We start from the raw sequence: 20,396 nt of genomic DNA on the forward strand, positions 1-20,396 counted from the left end.
TTGCCAGCCCCTCTGGTATGCACGGAACTTGACCGATAGGCCTATGCATACGCCTACCCTTTCAGATTTTAAGATCTTTACTTTAGTGACACTATTATAGACAAATAATATAGATATGTTAAAGTGCTAAGACCATTGAACAAGGTAAAGATAAAGTCATCACGGAATTCCAACTATATTTTAAAAAAGATTTGTTTTGATTAAAAGTTTCTTTGTGTTTCTTTGAGCATTAAGCATGAATGAAGAGATTTTCGGTTCACTATTTTATTTGTCAGCAGCAACACAACGTCATCTTAATTAACACAGTATACATAGGAAAAGCATCATTTTAAATCTTTGTCTTGACGAAGACTCACCAGCGATCGAGCAATTGTTGATATGTCAAGTTCATCCATGTAAGAATACAGGTTTATAAATACATCTAATTTTTACCTTGGACATTGTTAATCCCACAATACAAAATATTACAACTTTATAAAAAAAAATTATACAGGAAGAATAATATGTGTTATCCGGCATGCATTTATACGGTAAAACTGGAGTGGGGAAAAGGGGGCTCTGTGACCGAGGAGGTTTGCGTGCCATTTGAAATTGCGACGCATTGATCAGGACTCTCACCACTGCTGTCGCTATGACTTCCAGTCCAACTCATGCAGGCATCCTCTCCGGTCTTACGTGGGACGGTCTGTCGGCAACCTGGTGGAGGGTTTCCCACGGGTCCTTCCCACCATAATACTGCCCGCCGTGAAATTAAATATTGTTGAGTATGGCGTAAAACACCAAGGAAATAAATCATAAATCAGTAGAGCCATTTTGGTATACTCTTTTATTTATCTTCAATAGCTTATCTCCCATTAAAGGACAGTTAGAAAACCTCTTCCTAAAGCGGTTTTAGCGAGAAAATTAATATCAGCCGACTGAGCTTTATTATCATATAGCCCATACATCCCACCATGTTCAACGCCAGGCGCTGTACAGCCAAAATGCTATGATCTTCCTTCCGTCAATAGGAAGCTTGAAAGTTATGTCAAGACTACGATGTTGTTACTTTGAAGTAATATATGTAACAATTGATAATGCAGTTGTAGGGGCCTACTGTGAACCACGGAGGTTATTCTACAACCGTGAGTGGGCGCATGCAACTTAATCACCGATGAAATGTTTTACATAAGCATTTGTCACTCTGAGCAGAAGTCCTCCAGTATAGCCACACAAGGGCTGTGTACAGAGCATGTCACACATGACCTCCATCTCCCTATACTCCACAAAGTCAGAGCGAAAAGCGCTCTGCTTCATGGTTGTGTCTAATTCCGCTTATCCCGGGGCGAGGGGTTTATATTCATCGTGTTGAATTAGATCGCTACTTTGGATATAAGAACACTTGCAATTAAATGGTAACTGCGATACATACTTTATTATTGACAACTTGTATCGTAGCATGGTACACTGCTTGAATATTGATTTCACACATTCGTCTAGAGCATACCTTGCGTCTTTCCATGCGACATCATATGAACACTGTTGACTGCTTCTCTTCACATGATTCCGTCCTAATTTAATGCTGTATATACCTTCTTAGTTTTTTGGTGGTCTTTGTTAAACGTCATCTTGGGAATTGGCCTTGAGTGTATTCACCAAGCTATCTTAGCACTGAGTCAAAATTTTAATCATTATCTTTGAATGTTCCTTCCCGTTATTTTAGCTGAAATTTGTCTGGCAATTTATAACGTTGTCAAACAATGTTTTGACCTTGTTACGTTTATTTACGAGCCACGTCTTTAAATATTGTATTATATTTTTTTATTTTGTCAATGCCTGACCTGTATTTTCCCATTGTGTACGGTATGGCCTGCACTGGATCCTATATTGTTATGAACCGACTCTCCTTTGGAAGCGGGGACCTCCGTGGCTCAGTTGGTTAGCGCGCTAGCACAGCGTAATGATCCAGGAGTCTCTCACCAATGCGGTCGCTGTGAGTTCAAGTCCAGCTCATGCTGGCTTCCTCTCCGACCGTACGTGGGAAGGTCTGCCAACAACCTGCGGATGGTCGTGGGTTTCCTCCGAGCTCAGCCCCGTTTCCTCCCACCATAATGCTGACCGCCGTCGTATAAGTGAAATATTCTTGAGTACGGCGTAAAACACCAATCAAATAAATAAATAAATCCTTTGGAAGCCGGAATGTACCATCCGGATTAAGGCGCTATCTTCAGGAAGAGACCATATCTTTGTCATTAGTTGTATTGTTTTGTATATTATTGTCAGTTGTATTATTTGTATATTTTGTTAGAATATATGTGTTGAACTTATTCAAGTGTCTTCGTGTTACTTTGTTTCATCTTGTGTAAGGCTTGTCTCTGATCTGAGAGTTAAACAAGCCAATTGTTTTTCATCTTTACTCTGCGATAGTGGTACCCTTAGATCAAACTTTCGAATCGGACAACTCAAGTCAATGTCTACCATGTTTGGAATTTTTTTTTCAACCTCGGGCATGGTGATGGGCCGCGAAAATGTTATCCTACCCAACATTCTGTTTGAGAATTGCATGCCCTAGTAAACTGAATGTTCTGTGGCATGAAATTTTCGCGGCCCACCACCCTACCCGAAGATGAGAAAAAAATTCCAGTCATGTCAGACACTGATTGGAGTTGTCCGGATAGAAAGTTTAAACGGCTGGATCAATGTTGAAAGATGGTTTACCAATGCTGGCTTTGACATATTACATTCCGGGCTTTTTAAGGAATCGGTGGATAGCAAAAATAAGCTAGGATTCAAACCGGGGTTTTTTTTAGTGAAATTGTCCGCGTTGATGTCTATGTGATTAAAGCTGGGTGTTACGGTAGGAACGTCCAGCTTAGCTTTGGGCTACCCTAACATTACATTAGATATAACAGTTTTAAAGCGATTTGAAATATTGACCTAAATCTAAGATGTCTTCGTGATCCCGGGGCATGGAACGTCCTTTCAGCTGGTAGATGAGTGTCTGTTTCGACGCACAGTTTGTATTTGTTAGAAAGTGCAACTCCATCTATTAAATGAGGATTTCTTTTTTCTGGAATAAGTGAACTAGCATCCATACAAGAATGCCTCAAGAGCACGGAGCCTTCGTCGAGCGGATGGCAGTACATGGAACATTCTCGGTAGGACACCTAGACGCTTTTTGCCGGTTTGTAAAGATGGAACTAACTTCACACATTACATAACTGCAACGAACATGCTGGTCCTACCTAGTTGTCGTATACTGAGTTAATTCACTGTCAAAGTTTTATAAAGCGTATCTTTATCCTGCAGCCGATTCTATACACTTGATTGGCTGAAAGGGGTCATGTGATATCCGTTTAGATGTCAATAAATCTGAGAGCCAGTGGGGAATTATTCGGTGGACGTTTTGCTGCTAACGCCTCCTGAAACGTATATAAATAGGCCCTCTTTTTGCCTCCCGTTCACCTTGATTGGTCTCATGTTTGTGGCAAGTGCGATGTGATTTGGGTATTAATAATATTATGACAATTAATAACAGGAAAGTATATAAGTGAACACCAATGCCTTTCTCTGCACGTCTTAATGTCTTAATGTCAGCATTTCCTGTAAGTGCCAAATTGCTGCAACATGCGAGAGTCAACATCTTAAAATACTGTACGACATAAAATGCTAGTAGTTGTTTGTAGGTTGAACATATTATTAGACTACAATATTTAACATTTATAACGCGTTAAACAACGACTATAGAAGTATTAATTTGGCACAAGATATTGTTAGATTACAACATTTTCTCTGCATATTGCAAATAAGACTTTACAAAGTGTTAACTGTCAGTGTCAACACTGTCAATGTTTGACTTAACATTATAAAGGTTATATATAACAATTTACCCTATATTACATTAATTCCTGTAAATGAGTTTTACCTTTAGTTAAATACTAGGGAGAAATAACCTGGATTTCAACAGAATGAAACACACTATATCTTACTTTGAAATTGGCTAAAGCATCTCGTTGAACTCCGTCCTTCGCGGAATTCCAGAATGTTTGGGGAGTATATTTCATTGGGGCTGTAGGGACCGTATACTAAGGTTGAATTATATTTCTATACGTTGGATATAGGAAGATCTACATTCAAAGCATGCGATACATGTACATGATTTGATTATTGACCACTTATCTATCACCATGGTGCACGATTTGGTTACTGATCATTGAAAGCTGTTGACTGCTTTAATTCTGTTTGCATGCATGCATCCTTCATTATTTATTAATTGAAAAACACGTTTTTAGTTCTTTGGTGGTTTGCGTTGAACATTATTCTGGAAATTGATCTTGCGATTACTGATCTGGAATGTTCATTTTTGTTTACGGCTGGTATACGGATATCGGATTTGGTACCTACATTTTAAGAATTAATGAACAACAATTACAGCATTGTGCGGACCCGTAAAAGTCACATGGTGAAAATAAAATTTTTGGAGTAGAAAAAAAATTTTTTGGAAGACAAAAAAAAAAGACATGGTGAAAATAACTTTTTGGGAAAAGAAAATCTTCTTTTCATACCCCGAGTTTATAATGTACGAATTTGGTTGACGGGCACGACTATGTGTACGCAGAAACAGAGACCTACTGAAAAAATAAAAGAGTAGGCCTACACCGCTTTAGACCCACTTGTGATAGGCGGACAATGCATTTCCATATATCAACGAGGCAGCTTATTTAATGAATAGTTTCCAAAGAGACATATATGGACTAAATAAAAATAAAATACAAAATATAGTGTGCAGCCCCGCCATTATATAGGACCAAAAGCCTTAGCTTGATGTCACATTCATATCCGAGGACGGCAGTGATAAGTTTTAACCTTATCTTATTATTTGCTTGAATGTTTACTGTATTAAATAATAGTCCCAGATTGCCAGAGGTTATACTATGAATCGTGTTGGCGTTCCTCGTCGTCTAAAAGAACATCTTGGGACTGAGAAAGTATAATTTGCAAGCGACAAAAGTTAATTTGTAAAAATATTATGGCATGCAGTAGACCCCGATATATAGCGTAACTCTTATGATTGGTCAATTATGTCGGTGCCCCGACTTTCAAAAGACAGGGGTTAAAAAAGGACAATTTATTTTTCACCATGTAATTTTATTTTCTCTTCCAACATTTTTTTCACAATGTCACTTTTACGGCTGCGTAGCATTGCGGCATATCCAAGGATATATTTACCGACTACAGATATACTGAATAAATTGATGGCATCTATATAGTTGAGGATCGTTGTGTGTGTGTATTTACTACAAATGGTGGATTACACAGGCCAGCACCTTTGCTAAATACAGATCAGTTTTATATAACCGAGGCGTTGGCTTCGTAGTATTTATGGGTTTAATTTGCTTATTAGCACATGTATATACTGCGCGTAACTGATGATTATGTAGATAAAGGCATACAGACTATTTAGCATCATGTCCCAATATCGCTGTGAAAACGTTGGCTCCGCATAAGTTCCTTAATAATTCGTTCTTTGAGAAAGGTACAAAACAAACTGAAAGGACTCAAATTTTAGCCCTATTTTAAAATGTAACGCACCTTAAACACAGTATCGAAGTCAGGAGATCTGCATGCGATCAAACTCGCGTGGGGTAATAGCAAAGACTTCTAAAAATGGTAGTTCTTGCCTCGCTTAGCGCTCAGTACTGAGGGATTACAGCCAGGAAAGGGGACAACGGCATGGACTCACCCTGTCACTATAGAAGACACACTATCTATAAACACACACAACGAAAGACTCCTCCTCATGATATACGACTGACATGAAAAGTTGTTATGCATGACGTAAAAACCAAATCATACATACATTCCTTTACAAATTGGTCGCCCTTGAATGTGACTAAGCTGACTAAGGGAGGTTATCTCCGTAGGTGTCGCTTTGGACTGTTTGAACGTGGAAATATTAGACACAAACATGGCGAATCCCTGGCATAGACAGCGTGAAAACGGAAGAATGTAGTGAAGCCCCAAAAAACGATATGCAGTTTATTATTGTCTTAATGTAACATGCAAATATTTACATTTATATCTCTCTGTATAAGCCGCATATATTTTGTGACTGTGAGTGGCGTAACTTTCCTGGGTTAAAGTAAATAGTTTTCTTCGTTGACACGGCTTGCTCTCGAGTCATTCTTTCAATATGCTTTCTTCGTTTTTACTTTATCTGTTTTGTTCTAATTTATTTAACTAATCATGTATTTGATTAACATATATGTGCTAGCACAAATTGTACTGTCTCTTGCTTGTCATAACGGAGAATGTGTGATGTAAAGCTGACATGTAAAATGTTGTCGTTTTATTTTGTTTTCAGTCAATCACGTACAGAAAGTATCACGTACTGACCGTATCACGTACTAAACGCAGAGCATTGACGGACAGAATGTAGCCCAAAGTATATCAGTAAATGCCAAGAAATCGAACTAAGTGCACTGAGTTCTTTATTACCAACCATTACACTACGTGTATAAATGAAACCCACCTTGAAAACGGGCTGTTTCATAAAAATGCTGCAAAAAGCACAATCATCTCCAAGGAATGCAGGCAATGGCAACAATCCATAATATTCCAAAAAGATCCAGGAACCTTTCACCAGTTGATGCGGTTCAAGTCCAAGTCATGCTGGGTTCCTCTCAAGTCGTATACGTGAGAAGGTCTGCTATTATCTACGGAGGGTCGTGGTTTTGTCCCGGATTCTGCCCGGTTTCCTCTCACCATATATAAGCCTGATATGGGGCGCAGCCGTGTTATTGAAACATTTTTGGGTACGATCTTTGAAAACCACCAACTAAAGTAGATCTGTTACAGGGCTACCAAGCAGTATGCACGAATGGTTTTCAGCTTCTTCAGTATGGAGAAATTTGCGACATGACAATGTGTCGTTCAGCAAAACGTGCAGCGAAGCACATTCAGCTTTGGGAAATCATAGACAGTTCACTATGGGTGGTTCCAGAGCATCTAATTGTCTAGTTACCTCTGAGTCTATGTAGGTAAAATCTGTTGACTTAAATTTCTATTTCTGAAATAGCCGGTAATGTCATTTAAATATTTCTAGCGAGAAAACTATTAACTGCATGTAACTCAGCCGTGTGGTACATGTCATGGAAAGTGCATACAGTTTGGTAAGATTGATTTAGCTTTCAGTTTTTAGCTTTCATAGTTTTACCCATGGATTAGTTTATTTCACAAAATCTCTAAAAGTTACAAACACAGACAAAAAACAAAACATATTCGGAATAATCGGCCTGAAATACATCACAGTTATATCAAAATTCGAAACTTTATGACGTCGTATATTGCACAATCGCGAGCCTCCAAAGTTTTTCACGGATTTTAATATCCTTTCAAACGTTATGTATGCATATAAAATTTCAGAAGGGCCCGTCATTGGATCTTGAGAAAATGTATAATATAATTAAGATAGACGTAGAGAATAGACAGAGAAACCGGCGACAGTGGGATAGACGTACAGCACAGCGAGAGAAACCGACCACAGTACAATACCCCTACAGCACAGAGAGAAAAACCGATGACAGTGCGATAGACGTGTAGCACATAAAGACAAGCCGACGACAGTGTGATAGGCGTACAGCATATAGAGAGAAACTGACGAGAGTGTGATAGACGTACAGCATAGAGTGAGAAACCGACGACAGTGTGATAGGCGTACAGCACAGACAGAGAAACTGACGACAGTGTGATAGACGTACAGCACAGAGACAAACCGACGACAGTGTGATAGACGTACAGCACAGATAGAGAAACCGACGACAGGGTGATAGACGTACAGCATAGAGAGAAAAAACCGACGGCAGTGTGACAGAGGTACAGCACAGAGAGAGAAACCGAAGACGGTGTGATAGACGTACAGAATAGAAAGAGAAATCAGAGCAACGACAACAGTGTGACAGACGTACAGCACAGAGAGAAAAACCGACGACAGTGTTACAAACGTACAGCACAAAGAGAAAAACCGACGACAGTGTGACAGACGTACAGCACAGAGGGAGAAACCAGAGCAGCAACGACAGTGTGACAGACGTACAACATAGAGAGACAAACCAGAGTATCAATGATAGTGTGACAGACGTACAACATAGAAAGAGAAACCAGAGTAGCAACGACAGTGTGATAGATGTACAGGATAGAGAGTAAAACCAGAGCAGCGACGACAGTGTGATAGACGTACAGCATAGAGAGAGAAAGCAGAGTAGCAACGACAGGGTGATAGATGTACAGCATAGAGAGAGAAATCAGAGCAGCAACGACAGTGTGACGAACGTACAGCATAGAGAGAGAAACCAGAGCAGTGGCGACATGTAGTGTGATAGACGTACAACTTAGAGAGAGAAACCAGAGCAGCGACGACAGTGTGACAGACGTACAGCATAGAAAGAGGAACCAGAGCAACGACGACATGCAGTGTGATAGACTCACAGCATAGAGAGAGAAAGCAGGCCAGCGATGACCGTGTGACAGACGTAAGGAGAAAAACCAGAGCAGCAACGACAGTGTGACAGACGTACAGCAAAGAGAGAGAAACCAGAGCAGCGATGGCAGTGTGATAGACGTAGAGAGAGAAACCAGAGTAGCGACGGCAGTGTGACAGACGTACAGCAAAGAGAGAGAAACAAGAGCAGCGATGGCAGTGTGATAGACGTAGAGAGAGAAACCAGATTAGCGACGGCAGTGTGACAGACGTACAGCACAGAGAGAGAAACCAGAGCAGCGACGGCAGTGTGACAGACGTACAACATAGAGAGAGAAATCAGAGCAGCAACGGCAGTGTGGTGGATGTACAGCATAGAAAGAGGAACCAGAGCAGCGACGACATGCAGTGTGATAGACGTACAACATAGAGAGAGAAACAAAAGCAGCAACGACAGTGTGACAGACGTACAGTATAGAGAGAGAAACCAGAGCAGCGACGGCAGTGTGATAGATGTACAGAGAGAAACCAGAGCAGCGACGGCAGTGTGATAGACGTACAACATAGAGAGAGAAACCAGAGCAGCGACGACAGTGTGATAGATGTACAACATAGAAAAAGAAATCAGAGCAGCAACGACAGTGTGACGGACGTACAGCATAGAGAGAGAAACCAGAGCAGCGATGACATGCAGTGTGATAGACGTACAGCACAGAGAGAGAAACCAGAGCAGCGGCGACAGTGTGATATAGCTGGCAAATGGTCACGCGTAAAGGGTGAAACAGAGCCCCTTGTCAATTTACCTCATTTAAGGTTTTTTTCTAACTGTATATGCATAAACATTAGCAAAGTACGTGCCCCCTAGCACTATAGTTTGAGCGGAATTAGGTAAACATTATTTAGTCATAACAGGACACAATAGGTGATTTGCAGATCTGCTGAATCCGTTCTACCGAGGTTAAACTCATTTGCGTGTAGAGAATATACATGACTTATGCCTGTGCATATTTATGCACACCCTATATACGCGTATTTGTATTCAAGTAAATACGTGTACTCTCAAAAAAATACTTTGTTAAGTTTAACAGAACTATAAAAAAAAACTATAAAAAAAACACCTCTCTACACAGATAGGTCTACACTTTGTAATGTTTAGTAATATGCCATACAAAGTTTGGTATTGCATTTTGAAAAAAGGTACCGTATATATAGATTTTTTTTTTTTTTTTTTTTTTTGATTGGTGTTTTAAGCCGTACTCAAGAATATTTCACTTATACGACGGCGGCCAGCATTATGGTGGGTGGAAACCGGGCAGAGCCCGGCGGAAACCCACGACCATCCGCAGGTTGCTGGCAGACCTTCCCACGTACGGCCGGAGAGGAAGCCAGCATGAGCTGGTCTTGAACTCACAGCGAAAGCATTGGTGAGAGGCTTCTGGGTCACTACGCTGCGCTAGCGCGCTAACCGACTGAGCCACGGAGGCCCCCGCCGTATATATAGAAGACCACATTTGTTGGAAGAAAGGTTATCTTGGGAAAATGGTGTTATAACTTGGCAAATTATTTCCTTTCGTCTTTGGAGACTACCCATTATGTCAAACTGGTATCTGGGATTAGGAGATACGTCTATCTTAACAATCCCAGGTGCAAACTATATAAACTTTATAAACTATATATATATATATATATATATATATATATATATATATATATATATATATATATATATATATACATACATCAAGAAAGACTTATATGCATGAATACAGTATATATTTGTAGTTACATGTTAACAGACGCTTTTACAGTAGCAAATTTCGTCTGAGACACCTGTGTGGCACGCGATCTGAAGAAATGATGTCAAAATATATCCTCTAAGCCAGTAGTTCACCACCTGAAACTTTTATACGCCCCCTTATTGATGTGACGTCAACGTGACGTCTCAAGAGGGCCATATGATTGGTGAAGTCCAAGATACTCGCCGAATGGCTTCGAAGAGGACTAGGCTGTGGTAGGGATAAATGGTGTGACGGGTTTCATAGCTGTTTACACTTGAACCACTTTCATCACTAGCGTAAGTCTGACAGCGGCACAAATGGCGGGTCGCTGGGCCAGTGATGGCTACTCGTTGACATGGACACTGGTGTTAGGGCTGACAGTCATTAACTCTGTATGCCCTGCTAAGGACGAAGCAGTGCTTACAAATTGCACCGCCAAATACCAGGTAAGTGGAAACTACATGTACTAAAGTCAGTCCTCGTGGATGCTTGGTACAGCTTAAACACTACCACATCCGGGTTATGTGACCCAGATTTGAAGCACTTCGTACCATTTCTAGTAGTTTTATGGCATTTTATGATGACGCGCAATCTGTAATATGTGAAGAGCATGGGTGTTACAACTTGGTTTTGGCATCGTTCATAAAATATGTGCTCAATCTTAACAAAGTGCCCAAAACGGGTGACAGCTTGAAAATAAAGTAAAGCAACTTAACACAAGCATGGTAGCATAAGATAGGCCAATATGAGAACATCAATAATGACCGCAAGAGGCAATCAAATCCAGTGAATCAGACTTTTAATACTGTCAAGTAATAAGCTTCCCTTCAATGTTGAAGACTTCCAGCTCTTATATACAGTGTATCACAGGCCTGATCAACTATATGATGGCCTTATAGGTTTGGACTGATTGCATTCAAACATAGCATTTTAAACCTCGGGCATGACAACTTAAATTTAGAATGTTAAGTTGATGAATCGATTTTTATTATCGCATCGGCATATTATCGCATCGGCATATTATGCCCAAGAGATTCTGATTATGCCAGCCATTTCTGGTTTCCATGGCAAAAAAACCTAAAGTTTTAAATTACAGAATGTGATCAGAAATTCAACTGCTTCAGACTCTTCCAGTTTAGGCTGAAGCTGTTGAAAAACAATTTCTGGTTTACATGGCAACATTGAAAATAGCAAGTTTCAACAAGGTGATTTGCAAAAAATACATCGTATTAGGCTTTCAAATTTGATATGTAGGTTTACATTGAACTCCTATTTAAACTGGGGCTGGTTAAATCAAGTTTATAGATATATTACTAAAAAATTATCATGGAAGTAATTATGATGAGTATAAATTTGAAAATTCTAGAGTGCCTTGTTATAGTAAATGGGATAAAAATGGTTAAATATTCAAATTGTCACATGATTCAGTACGATTTCAAATCGAAACTCCCCTGTTATTTTTCGAAGGCTTTATTCCAGATCATGCCCTGATGCAACACTGTCAGGCTCTGTGGTTGTATTAGCCTAAAGCTAAGCTGGACGTTCCTACCGTAACACCCAACTTTGCTCATATAGACTTCCACGCGGACAATTTCAATTCCAGAAAAAAATGGCTCAAACACTACTTTAGTTATGCTATCAACTGATTCCCTAAAATGCTGGAAATGTAATATGTCAAAGCCAGTATTGGTACCCAACCCACCCAACATTCTGTTTACAGGGCATGCAATCCTTAAAGAGAATGTTGGGTAGGATAACATTTCAGGGAACATCACCAGGGGAGGAACTTGAATTCCAAACATGGCAGACGTTCGTTTGAGTTGTCCAATTCAAAGTTTAAGCGGCTGGATTACTGTGGAAAAGTGGTGTACTAATATTAACTTTGACATATTACATTGCGGGCGTTTTAGGGAATCAGTGGATAGCAAAACTAAAGTAGTGTTTGAGCCATTTTTTTTTAAAGTGAAATTGTCCGCGTGGAAGTCTATATGAGGGAAGCTGGCCATTATTGTAAGAACGTATTGTAAGACAAGTATTTGAAGTTAAAGGCTGCATGCGTGACCATGACCCCAAGAAGTTAGGTCTGCCCATTATCAGAGCGTAATGTCTGTGAGGGCAAAGGACATTGACTAGGATATATGCTGGCAGTGGCAGAATGTTGCAATCACAAGACAAACCAAGTTGGCTTTTACAGCGTGCCTGCCATCCTCAGACAAGCAGTAGGGCGTCGGATTCTTGATTCACCTCAATATAGCTGCCTACACAATAAACCCACCTGATACCATAATTGATTTTTATTTTTAAGGTTTTCTCCACTGATAAAACTGACAAATGTCTTATAAGAAAAGATTTCTTGAGTACAGTGTGGAACACAAATCAAGTATGTCTGCATCAATAAAACACTGTTTATTTTGCAACGTCCTGACAATAAAAATTTGTTTTCACTACTTTTTATTGGACTCTTTGACAGTTCAGTGACTGTTTTGCCCTTAAAGTTTGGTGTGTAAAAGTGCACTTTCTGAAGCACACACTTTTGAGGTCAACAGCTAATTTTTTTTTAATTAAAAATTAATAAAACTCTTAAATAGGCGTATAAGGTAGGTGAATCAATCAGAATCAAGACAAAATGCTTAACTTCGGTTGAAATACTGTAAATATACTTGTCCAGTGAAGGACAACTTTTCATGTATACCGGTAATTTGAAACAGAAAACAGATAACTCATACATTTTAATATTAGTCTGCACATAGTATTTTTATATGTGATGTGGTCACATTAGTTGTGTTTAATGATTTTTTCTAGACACATATGACATATAAGAACATATAGGCTTCCAAAGGTTTTATCTGCTTGACCAGTATATGAAACTTTATTCTGTGCTAAAAAGTTAAATAACTATTATAATAAGTCTATTATTTTATAAAATGTTTCACATTAAGCCTGTTGTAGTGTGTACGTAGTTCCAAGATCCAATAAAACAACGCTGTCCAGGAGTTGCCATCCAAATTGTCTACAGTCTAAAATGAATGTCCTGTTAATGTTAAGTTGACAGCCTATTAACTGGGAAACATTTTGTTAGATTGTTATCTGTTTTTCTCTGTTTTTGTAAGACAGGGCTGTGTGTAATTGACTCAGCAGACACTATTGATTGCCTGTCTGGTTATAATAAATTAACATGGCGATATTTGGTGTCTATGATCTCTGTGATAATGTTCTTTACTGCTAGCGGTTGACATTAAAACAGTACAGCTCATATGTTACAGTCTCTTTCCATTGGATTTCCTTGGTGATAGATGATCAAACCTTATAATGAAGTAAGAGCATTAGCCAGAAAACCACCAGGAAATGATTTCGTTAGTACATAGCACCGTTGAATAATAAGAGATATGGTCATAGCCTGGGGGAAATAGGAAAGATTGACATCCTGTTGTCTTCCTCTGTTTTACCCGTCCAGTTTATGCAGGATGTGCCATTAAGCCTTTTGGTACAGTTCCGAAGTTGTCTCAATTCTTGGTCCGAAAAAAGGAAATAAATACATTGTGTCATTATGAGAAGCCTAAGGGAGGAATAGGGTAACCAGGAACATAGCTTCAGGGTACATGAACATGTCCTGTACAGTTCCTCCCTTTTCTAATGGCAACCTCTAAAGTCCTGCTGGAATACTTAGGTGTTTTATTTTTCAGGCCTAGTATTCTTATCAGCATAAGCCAGTCCAGAAAGAAATGGATATAGGTTTTTTCACATATTGAATGATATTCCAAGTAACCATTGTGTCTGTATCACACAAGAGTAATACAGGTCCTGTTTGATGTCAGTTTTTTTTTAGATATTATAACCTGTCTTAACCAAGTCTCTGCGTTTCGTGTAGCCCAACACTGTTGATCGAATAGTCATAAGTAATTATGTATATTCTGAAAGGTAAAGGACATGTACAAAATACATTTAAAATTTATTTGACTTGCGTGTTAGTGAAAATAAGGAGCAGATTGACAAAAATCAATTGTTTTTCAAAATGTCATTTTCTATCTGTAAAATTTGAAAACATACACAATTTTTGATCTGCTTCCACAAAACCTTGCCGGTCTTATTTTGCAGTATTTTTCATAAAAGACATTCTCTAGGTTTTAAACCCATAAAGTGATGTCATGTATGAGAAGCATGTTGAAAAATTGACTTACAGAGATTTGTGGAAGTTCATCCTGGTTTCAGCTACAAATGTATCAAATTGTAGGCATTATTTTGAAAAATATGTGAGGAATAAAAAGTATCTCAGGGAAATGGAGAAATTGACCAAAATATCTTGACAGATCTGGTAATTAATTAATTTGCAAATTCATCTTGAACAGGTCAGCCTACTTTTTTTTTACAGTTATATTGCTCTATATGAAAGCGTAAATAGGTGTTTTACATTGATCGTTTTGAGTAAAACTTGCTTGTCGCCATTGGCACCCCTGTGGGGTAATCAGGCTGTTGTTTTTTAGAACACGTATAAGGCCTACACTGCTTGCTTGGGCAGAGGTTTGCACAAGCAGTGATTCACAGTTAATAGATATATGCTAGCAGGAAACAGCATTTACCAGAGGCACGTCTTTTTACAGCAGTTAATCTTCACCAAGGGTTTAAAGCCTTGGTTCACAAGAAGTTCTGCTTTTTGTCAAATTTAATGTATTGAAATTTGCGTATTAATGTATTCAAATTTGGGTTTATCCCTAAGTGAGAGGAGAGGTATAAGACAAAGGAGAATAAAAAATTAAAGATAAGGAAAATGTGAAGAGGAAATGCGACATGAAACAAAGAAAAAAAGCTGATTTTTAGGACTAGTATTTTTAAAACCCAACACAAATTCCACTTCATGAACATGCAGGATTGAATACAAGAGTGGCATTTCAGACAAGTGTACAAGGACTGTAGCTGTGTAACCATTCCCAAACTGATATGGATGACAAGATATGGATATTCAAACTTTACACATGTACTTTTACATGCCATCAAAAATACCTACATGTAATTCTTCAACCTTTTTAACCGTCTCTCCAACCAATATTTTGAAAAATATGGAGAGAACTGGGGTACAGAGAAATAATTTATGCTGTTTAATGAAGCCAGCATCTTTAGTTTCACTTTCATACTAATTGTATGCATAAATTTCTCTGAAAAAAAGTGTTTTAGTGGTTGAAAAGGCTGAAGATTTACACTACGTAAATGAGTATTGTTAGTTATTTTAATATTTTGAGAACACCAGGTTCAACAGGACTTCCGGTGTGAATTCTTGTAGAATTTGATATATTTTTTTCTGCTTGAGTTGACATTTGAAAATATACCAGGAGCAAACACAAAGTCCAGTTTTATTGTGGAAAGTTAAAACACAAGCACTTCTTACTTTGTTCATACATGTGTAATGTACTTTTTTTTTTCTTTTCAGCCTAACCTGCAGTGTGAAGTGTTAGAGAGTAAGTACATATAGATTTGTAGATGTATGTAGCATGTCTGTATGAATGGCTATTTAGATATCAAAATGAACTCATATAAGGAGTTAGTTTCAAATTACCTTATTTTCTTCATACTACAAACATGTTGTGTCACTAATCAGCATTTTACAAAGCAGTGCAATATTTCCTGACAAAAGCGTTTGTTTTTGGTGATACAGTGGTGCAAAGCTACATGTAAAAGCCATATGGCTTATAGCTTAACATATCATATAACTTCACTGCCCTGTAGCCCTATTGTTGCTGTAATGTATGCTGCATCAGGTTATACAGTAAATAGGAACTGTGAATGTATGTACCCTCAACCTTTTCGCATATCAAAGAACAAATTTTAGTTCAATTTATGCACATTTTTAATGTGATTTTGGAGACAAAACTGCATTGGTTGGCTTGGCTAGTTTCAGGGTTTGACAAAAAGTATAGTAGTATCAATCAACACAAAATAATGCCAAAATATACTTAATTCAGAATATACTTAAATAAACGCCTTATAAACATGTGAAAAGGTTGAAGAATTACAGTATGTGCATGTTTCTTCTTGTGAGTAGTTTTTAATCTTAGAAGTCCCCAAGTTGTGGTATATGTGATTGAAGCAGGCATTTTTCTTTGTTAGTCCAAAATGTAGCGCTGAAATGAAAGCACTGAAAACATTGTTGCGGAATCAAGGTCCTTGTATCAGAGAACAGTTTTAGGCTTTGCACAGGGTCAGCTTTTAATTTCATTGGTGCTCAGAGGAGTAAGCTTGTGTGTTAGGTACACCTTTCAATCATTGTCTTGCATATTTAATTACAAATCTGTTTTAATGTGCCAGAAATAGAGAAGTTTGCCTTTCACTTCCCTTGACCCTGCTTGCCATACCCAATTGCCCACCACCCCCAACTCCACCCCTTACTTTCCTTCAACCCTTCCCCAACCATCACAACACAGTTACCCCCACACACAGGCATACACTCATCCACACATTGTGTTTTCGTCATTATCATCTCATGTCTTGGACAGCCTGGATGTAACTGCACTCTATATTCATTCCCATTTTTTACATAAGTGTTTTTGAGAAGGACGAGCATTAAGTGGAATATCCTATAAATCAGAAATTATATGATGTAGTTTTGTTTTTTCTTCTTGTCAAGCAAGATTAGGTCACGAATTCAATAAGAACAAGTTTAGACTGAACTGACATGGAATGTAGGCCACTATGTGTTTACTGGGAGGCTAAAATGGTGTGAATAATATAACCCTTGACGTTGCCCTGAGCGAGGTTTATGTACATATACAAGTTTTATAAAGTATATGATAAATTATGTAAATGTACAAATGTGACCAGTGTGGGCATTCTGGTACATCAGTTGGAGCTAATTCAAACAATTTACAACCCGGTATTCAGTTTACTCATAACTGAGCCCTTATACAGCTTTGTAGGCAGTAGGACTTTGTTATGAGAAATGTAAGAAAAGAAGACATATATAAAGGAGCCCAAAGTGTTTAGGCGTGTTTTGTTAGGTTCTGTCAACAGCTGAATAAGGGGCGTTGTACATGTGCGAGGAAAACCCATGGGGATAAACATTTTTTATGTTACCTGGTAATTTAAAATTTCATACAAAAAGATCTGCTATTACATGAGATGGTTTTGCACTCATTTGACAGCATATATATATATTTTGTGCTGGAACCTGAAGGTAATATTTTATCAGAGCTGTGTCAATTACAGTAAGAAGACGATTGCTGCCTTCATGGCTGATTGCATCTTTTTTTCTCTGCCTCTTTATCTCTGACATCTTAATGGTATGAAGGACAGGTGCACTTGTTGGAGGGAAACTCTGGTTCCCCAGCACTCAGTTTTTATGACTTCTCAGATAGGATAATATAAATATGTTGACTTAAAATATTTTCGCACCACGTACACCTGAAAGTGATGATCATAATGGCAAATTTAACTGTTTCCTCAAATGTGATTAGTCTGTAGGTCAGAGGTACATTTTGCTGTCTGGAGAACTAATGAGGGGAGATTCCTGCAATTCACAGGTTACATTGTGTCTCACAGTGTTAGATCTCAGATCATGTTTGAAAAATAGTTTGATCCCTTTTTAACATTTTGCATATATAAAGCATTTTTTGACCGTGATTGGTCATTGCTTTCCAGACAACAACTGCACTAATTAAATGTCCAGTTTTGACAACATTTTGTGTGCAGATTCATTCTTTGTAATCTGAGATTCAAACCAGCCCAATCAATGCATGAGTTTTGCATATTTTAATGTGATATATAAATAGATGTACTCTAAAATTAGCCTGTTATGGAATAGATGAGGGACATAAATATGTAGCAGGTGCAGGTCAGGATTTTTTTTTTTGTGTGTTTTTGAAACAGTTTTTGTCTTGAAAGCTACTAGATTTCATTGGGTATGTGAAACATATGTGGATCCAGATTCATATTCCTTCATCTATCCAAGATTTAATAGTTCAAGTTACCCTATGAATATACATTGGGTATACATTGGATGCATGGTATGCGAACCATTGATACTCAGAGTCTAACATACAATCTAACCTTTCAGTGTTTTGATCAGCTGGCTGTGGAGAAATATATGTACATTCTGTAATGGACACAATAAATCTATAAATTAGCACCTATATACCTTCTCTGCATTGGATGACATTTTATGGTCCATAAACTGCAGAAATATTGTTAGGTGTTACATTACGGTATGTTTTGGGAGATGAAAGTTGCCAAAGTGCCTGGGACAATCAGTGGTTTTATTAAAATGATATTGAAAGACTTATTGATTTGTATGGGTAGCGAGTTTGTTTGGGAGCCAATCCATTATGTATTACGGTGGATAGAAGTCAGTTTGTGTTCCGCAGAGAGTACGGGTGCGCCCACGAGTTATTTCATCCATTAAATGTTTCAACACATTAACAAGCCATTCTGCTGCTGAACGAGTGTATGCACGTAGCTGTCTGCAAACCTATTTTATGAACTGTTATCCCACTTTACAGGGAAGCCATTGAGTAGGTGATACAGCCATTACCATGTACGCACACACCAATGGACAAAGAAGCCTCCTAGCTTTATTTAACTAGTCATTAAAATGGTTGTCAATGCATTACACGGTTTGTGCATTACCTGTAGCCAGTCGCCTATCAGGCATCGGTATGCTTCTGTCAGAACTTGTGCAGAATTGTGTTACATTTAAATTTGTTTCATGTCAAGTAACAGTTGCACATGATTAAACTGACATGACATTTATCACATTTACAAACAGAACAGAAATCATGTAAGCATGTATATAATAAATTCCAACCCAATGTAAAGTGTCCACTTTCACAAAACTTTGTAAATCAGTTTTTCGTATTGAACTTTCCTCATAAAACATGTTGCCTGTATTTACGAAAACTTTGCAGGGACTCTGTCCATCCTGCTTTAGATTCTGATGCATGTTGTGTGTTGTGCACATGCATGCATGTAAATCTTGTATTGGCTGTCCTGCCAGATCTTTTGTGCTGTACACATGTACAGTGTATGTAGCCTTAGCCTTGGGTTGAGACTGTCAGATTAGCTATGGGGATGCTAACATGGTAGGCAAGAAATGAAGACAAGATGTACCTGTGAACTTGTACCATTAACAAGACTGTGACTCTCAGCAGAATATCATATGTTTACTGGCATGCAGGCACATTGACTCACTAGTGCTACACTGGCCTCCAAACATCCTGAGTGACATGTATAGACCTAAGGAGGACCAGACAGAAAACAATTTAATGTGACCTTAATAGAATTTGTTAAGTATCTTTAATAGAAAAGATAAAAAAAACCTCCAAAAATGGGATGAAATACATCATTTAAAGATTAACACAATTAAACAAGTTGTTACCATCTATTTGTCTGTGAGTGTGTACCTGCACATATATATGTATCCTAGCTAACAGTGTAATAAATATTGAATCTGACTATACATGTAAATGACTAATACATGTAGCTATTAGTACAGATGTGACGACAGGACATGAACCATAATGGAAGACATACTTTAGTTTTTAAAATATGATCTAACAAGCACAAAGATATTTAATGTTGCTTTGGTATCTATGATGATAGCTGGAGGTTTATTTTACAAGAACTACTGACACAATCAAATATGATTTTACTTCATTACCAATATACATATTTGGACAGTTATGGAAGTTACATGCAGTATGTAGCATTATGAAGCAGTAATAGGGTTTGGTTTGCTTATAAAGTTGTGCATAAACCTTGTTTATGTGCTATATGATTGTCCCACTTCTGTCACCAGCAGTTAGGTATCCTGTTACTTGATATGGGATTGGATAGTCTGACTATGTAAGTCAAGGACCAGGAGAAGGATGATAAGATCAGAGCCTGTGGTATATACATGTGAAAGATGCCACAATTTTTTTGCATCACACATACATATTGACATACGCACATGCACCAAAGCATATGAAAGCATATTAAATATCCATGTGCGACCTGTGGAAACTTGCAGACAGTTTTATAATAGCCTCAGTGTGAACACAAATATTAAGATGTGCCATTCACTTTATCTGGCTATATGTACATGCTATGGCAGAAATAACCTTCCTAAAATGTTAATAATGTCTTAATATTAATGTGAGTTTTTCTGGAATCCTGATTTCCTTCTTAACAATGATAAT

General features: G+C 38.1%; 1 protein-coding gene across 1 annotated transcript in view; it reads left to right on the plus strand.

Annotated features, from left to right (window-relative positions):
• The first annotated feature begins 10,455 nt into the window (after window positions 1-10,455).
• LOC135471954 (uncharacterized) overlaps window positions 10,456-20,396 on the plus strand; it is a 33,642-nt gene continuing 23,701 nt past the window's right edge. Inside the window, exons 1-2 of the mRNA XM_064751418.1 lie at window positions 10,456-10,682; window positions 15,659-15,686. Coding sequence (XP_064607488.1) covers window positions 10,554-10,682; window positions 15,659-15,686 — 157 coding nt within the window. The 5' untranslated portion in view covers window positions 10,456-10,553. The remainder of the gene's footprint in view (window positions 10,683-15,658; window positions 15,687-20,396) is intronic.

The sequence above is a fragment of the Liolophura sinensis genome, chromosome 7 (genome assembly GCF_032854445.1).
Source record: "Liolophura sinensis isolate JHLJ2023 chromosome 7, CUHK_Ljap_v2, whole genome shotgun sequence".
Lineage (NCBI taxonomy): Eukaryota > Metazoa > Mollusca > Polyplacophora > Chitonida > Chitonidae > Liolophura > Liolophura sinensis.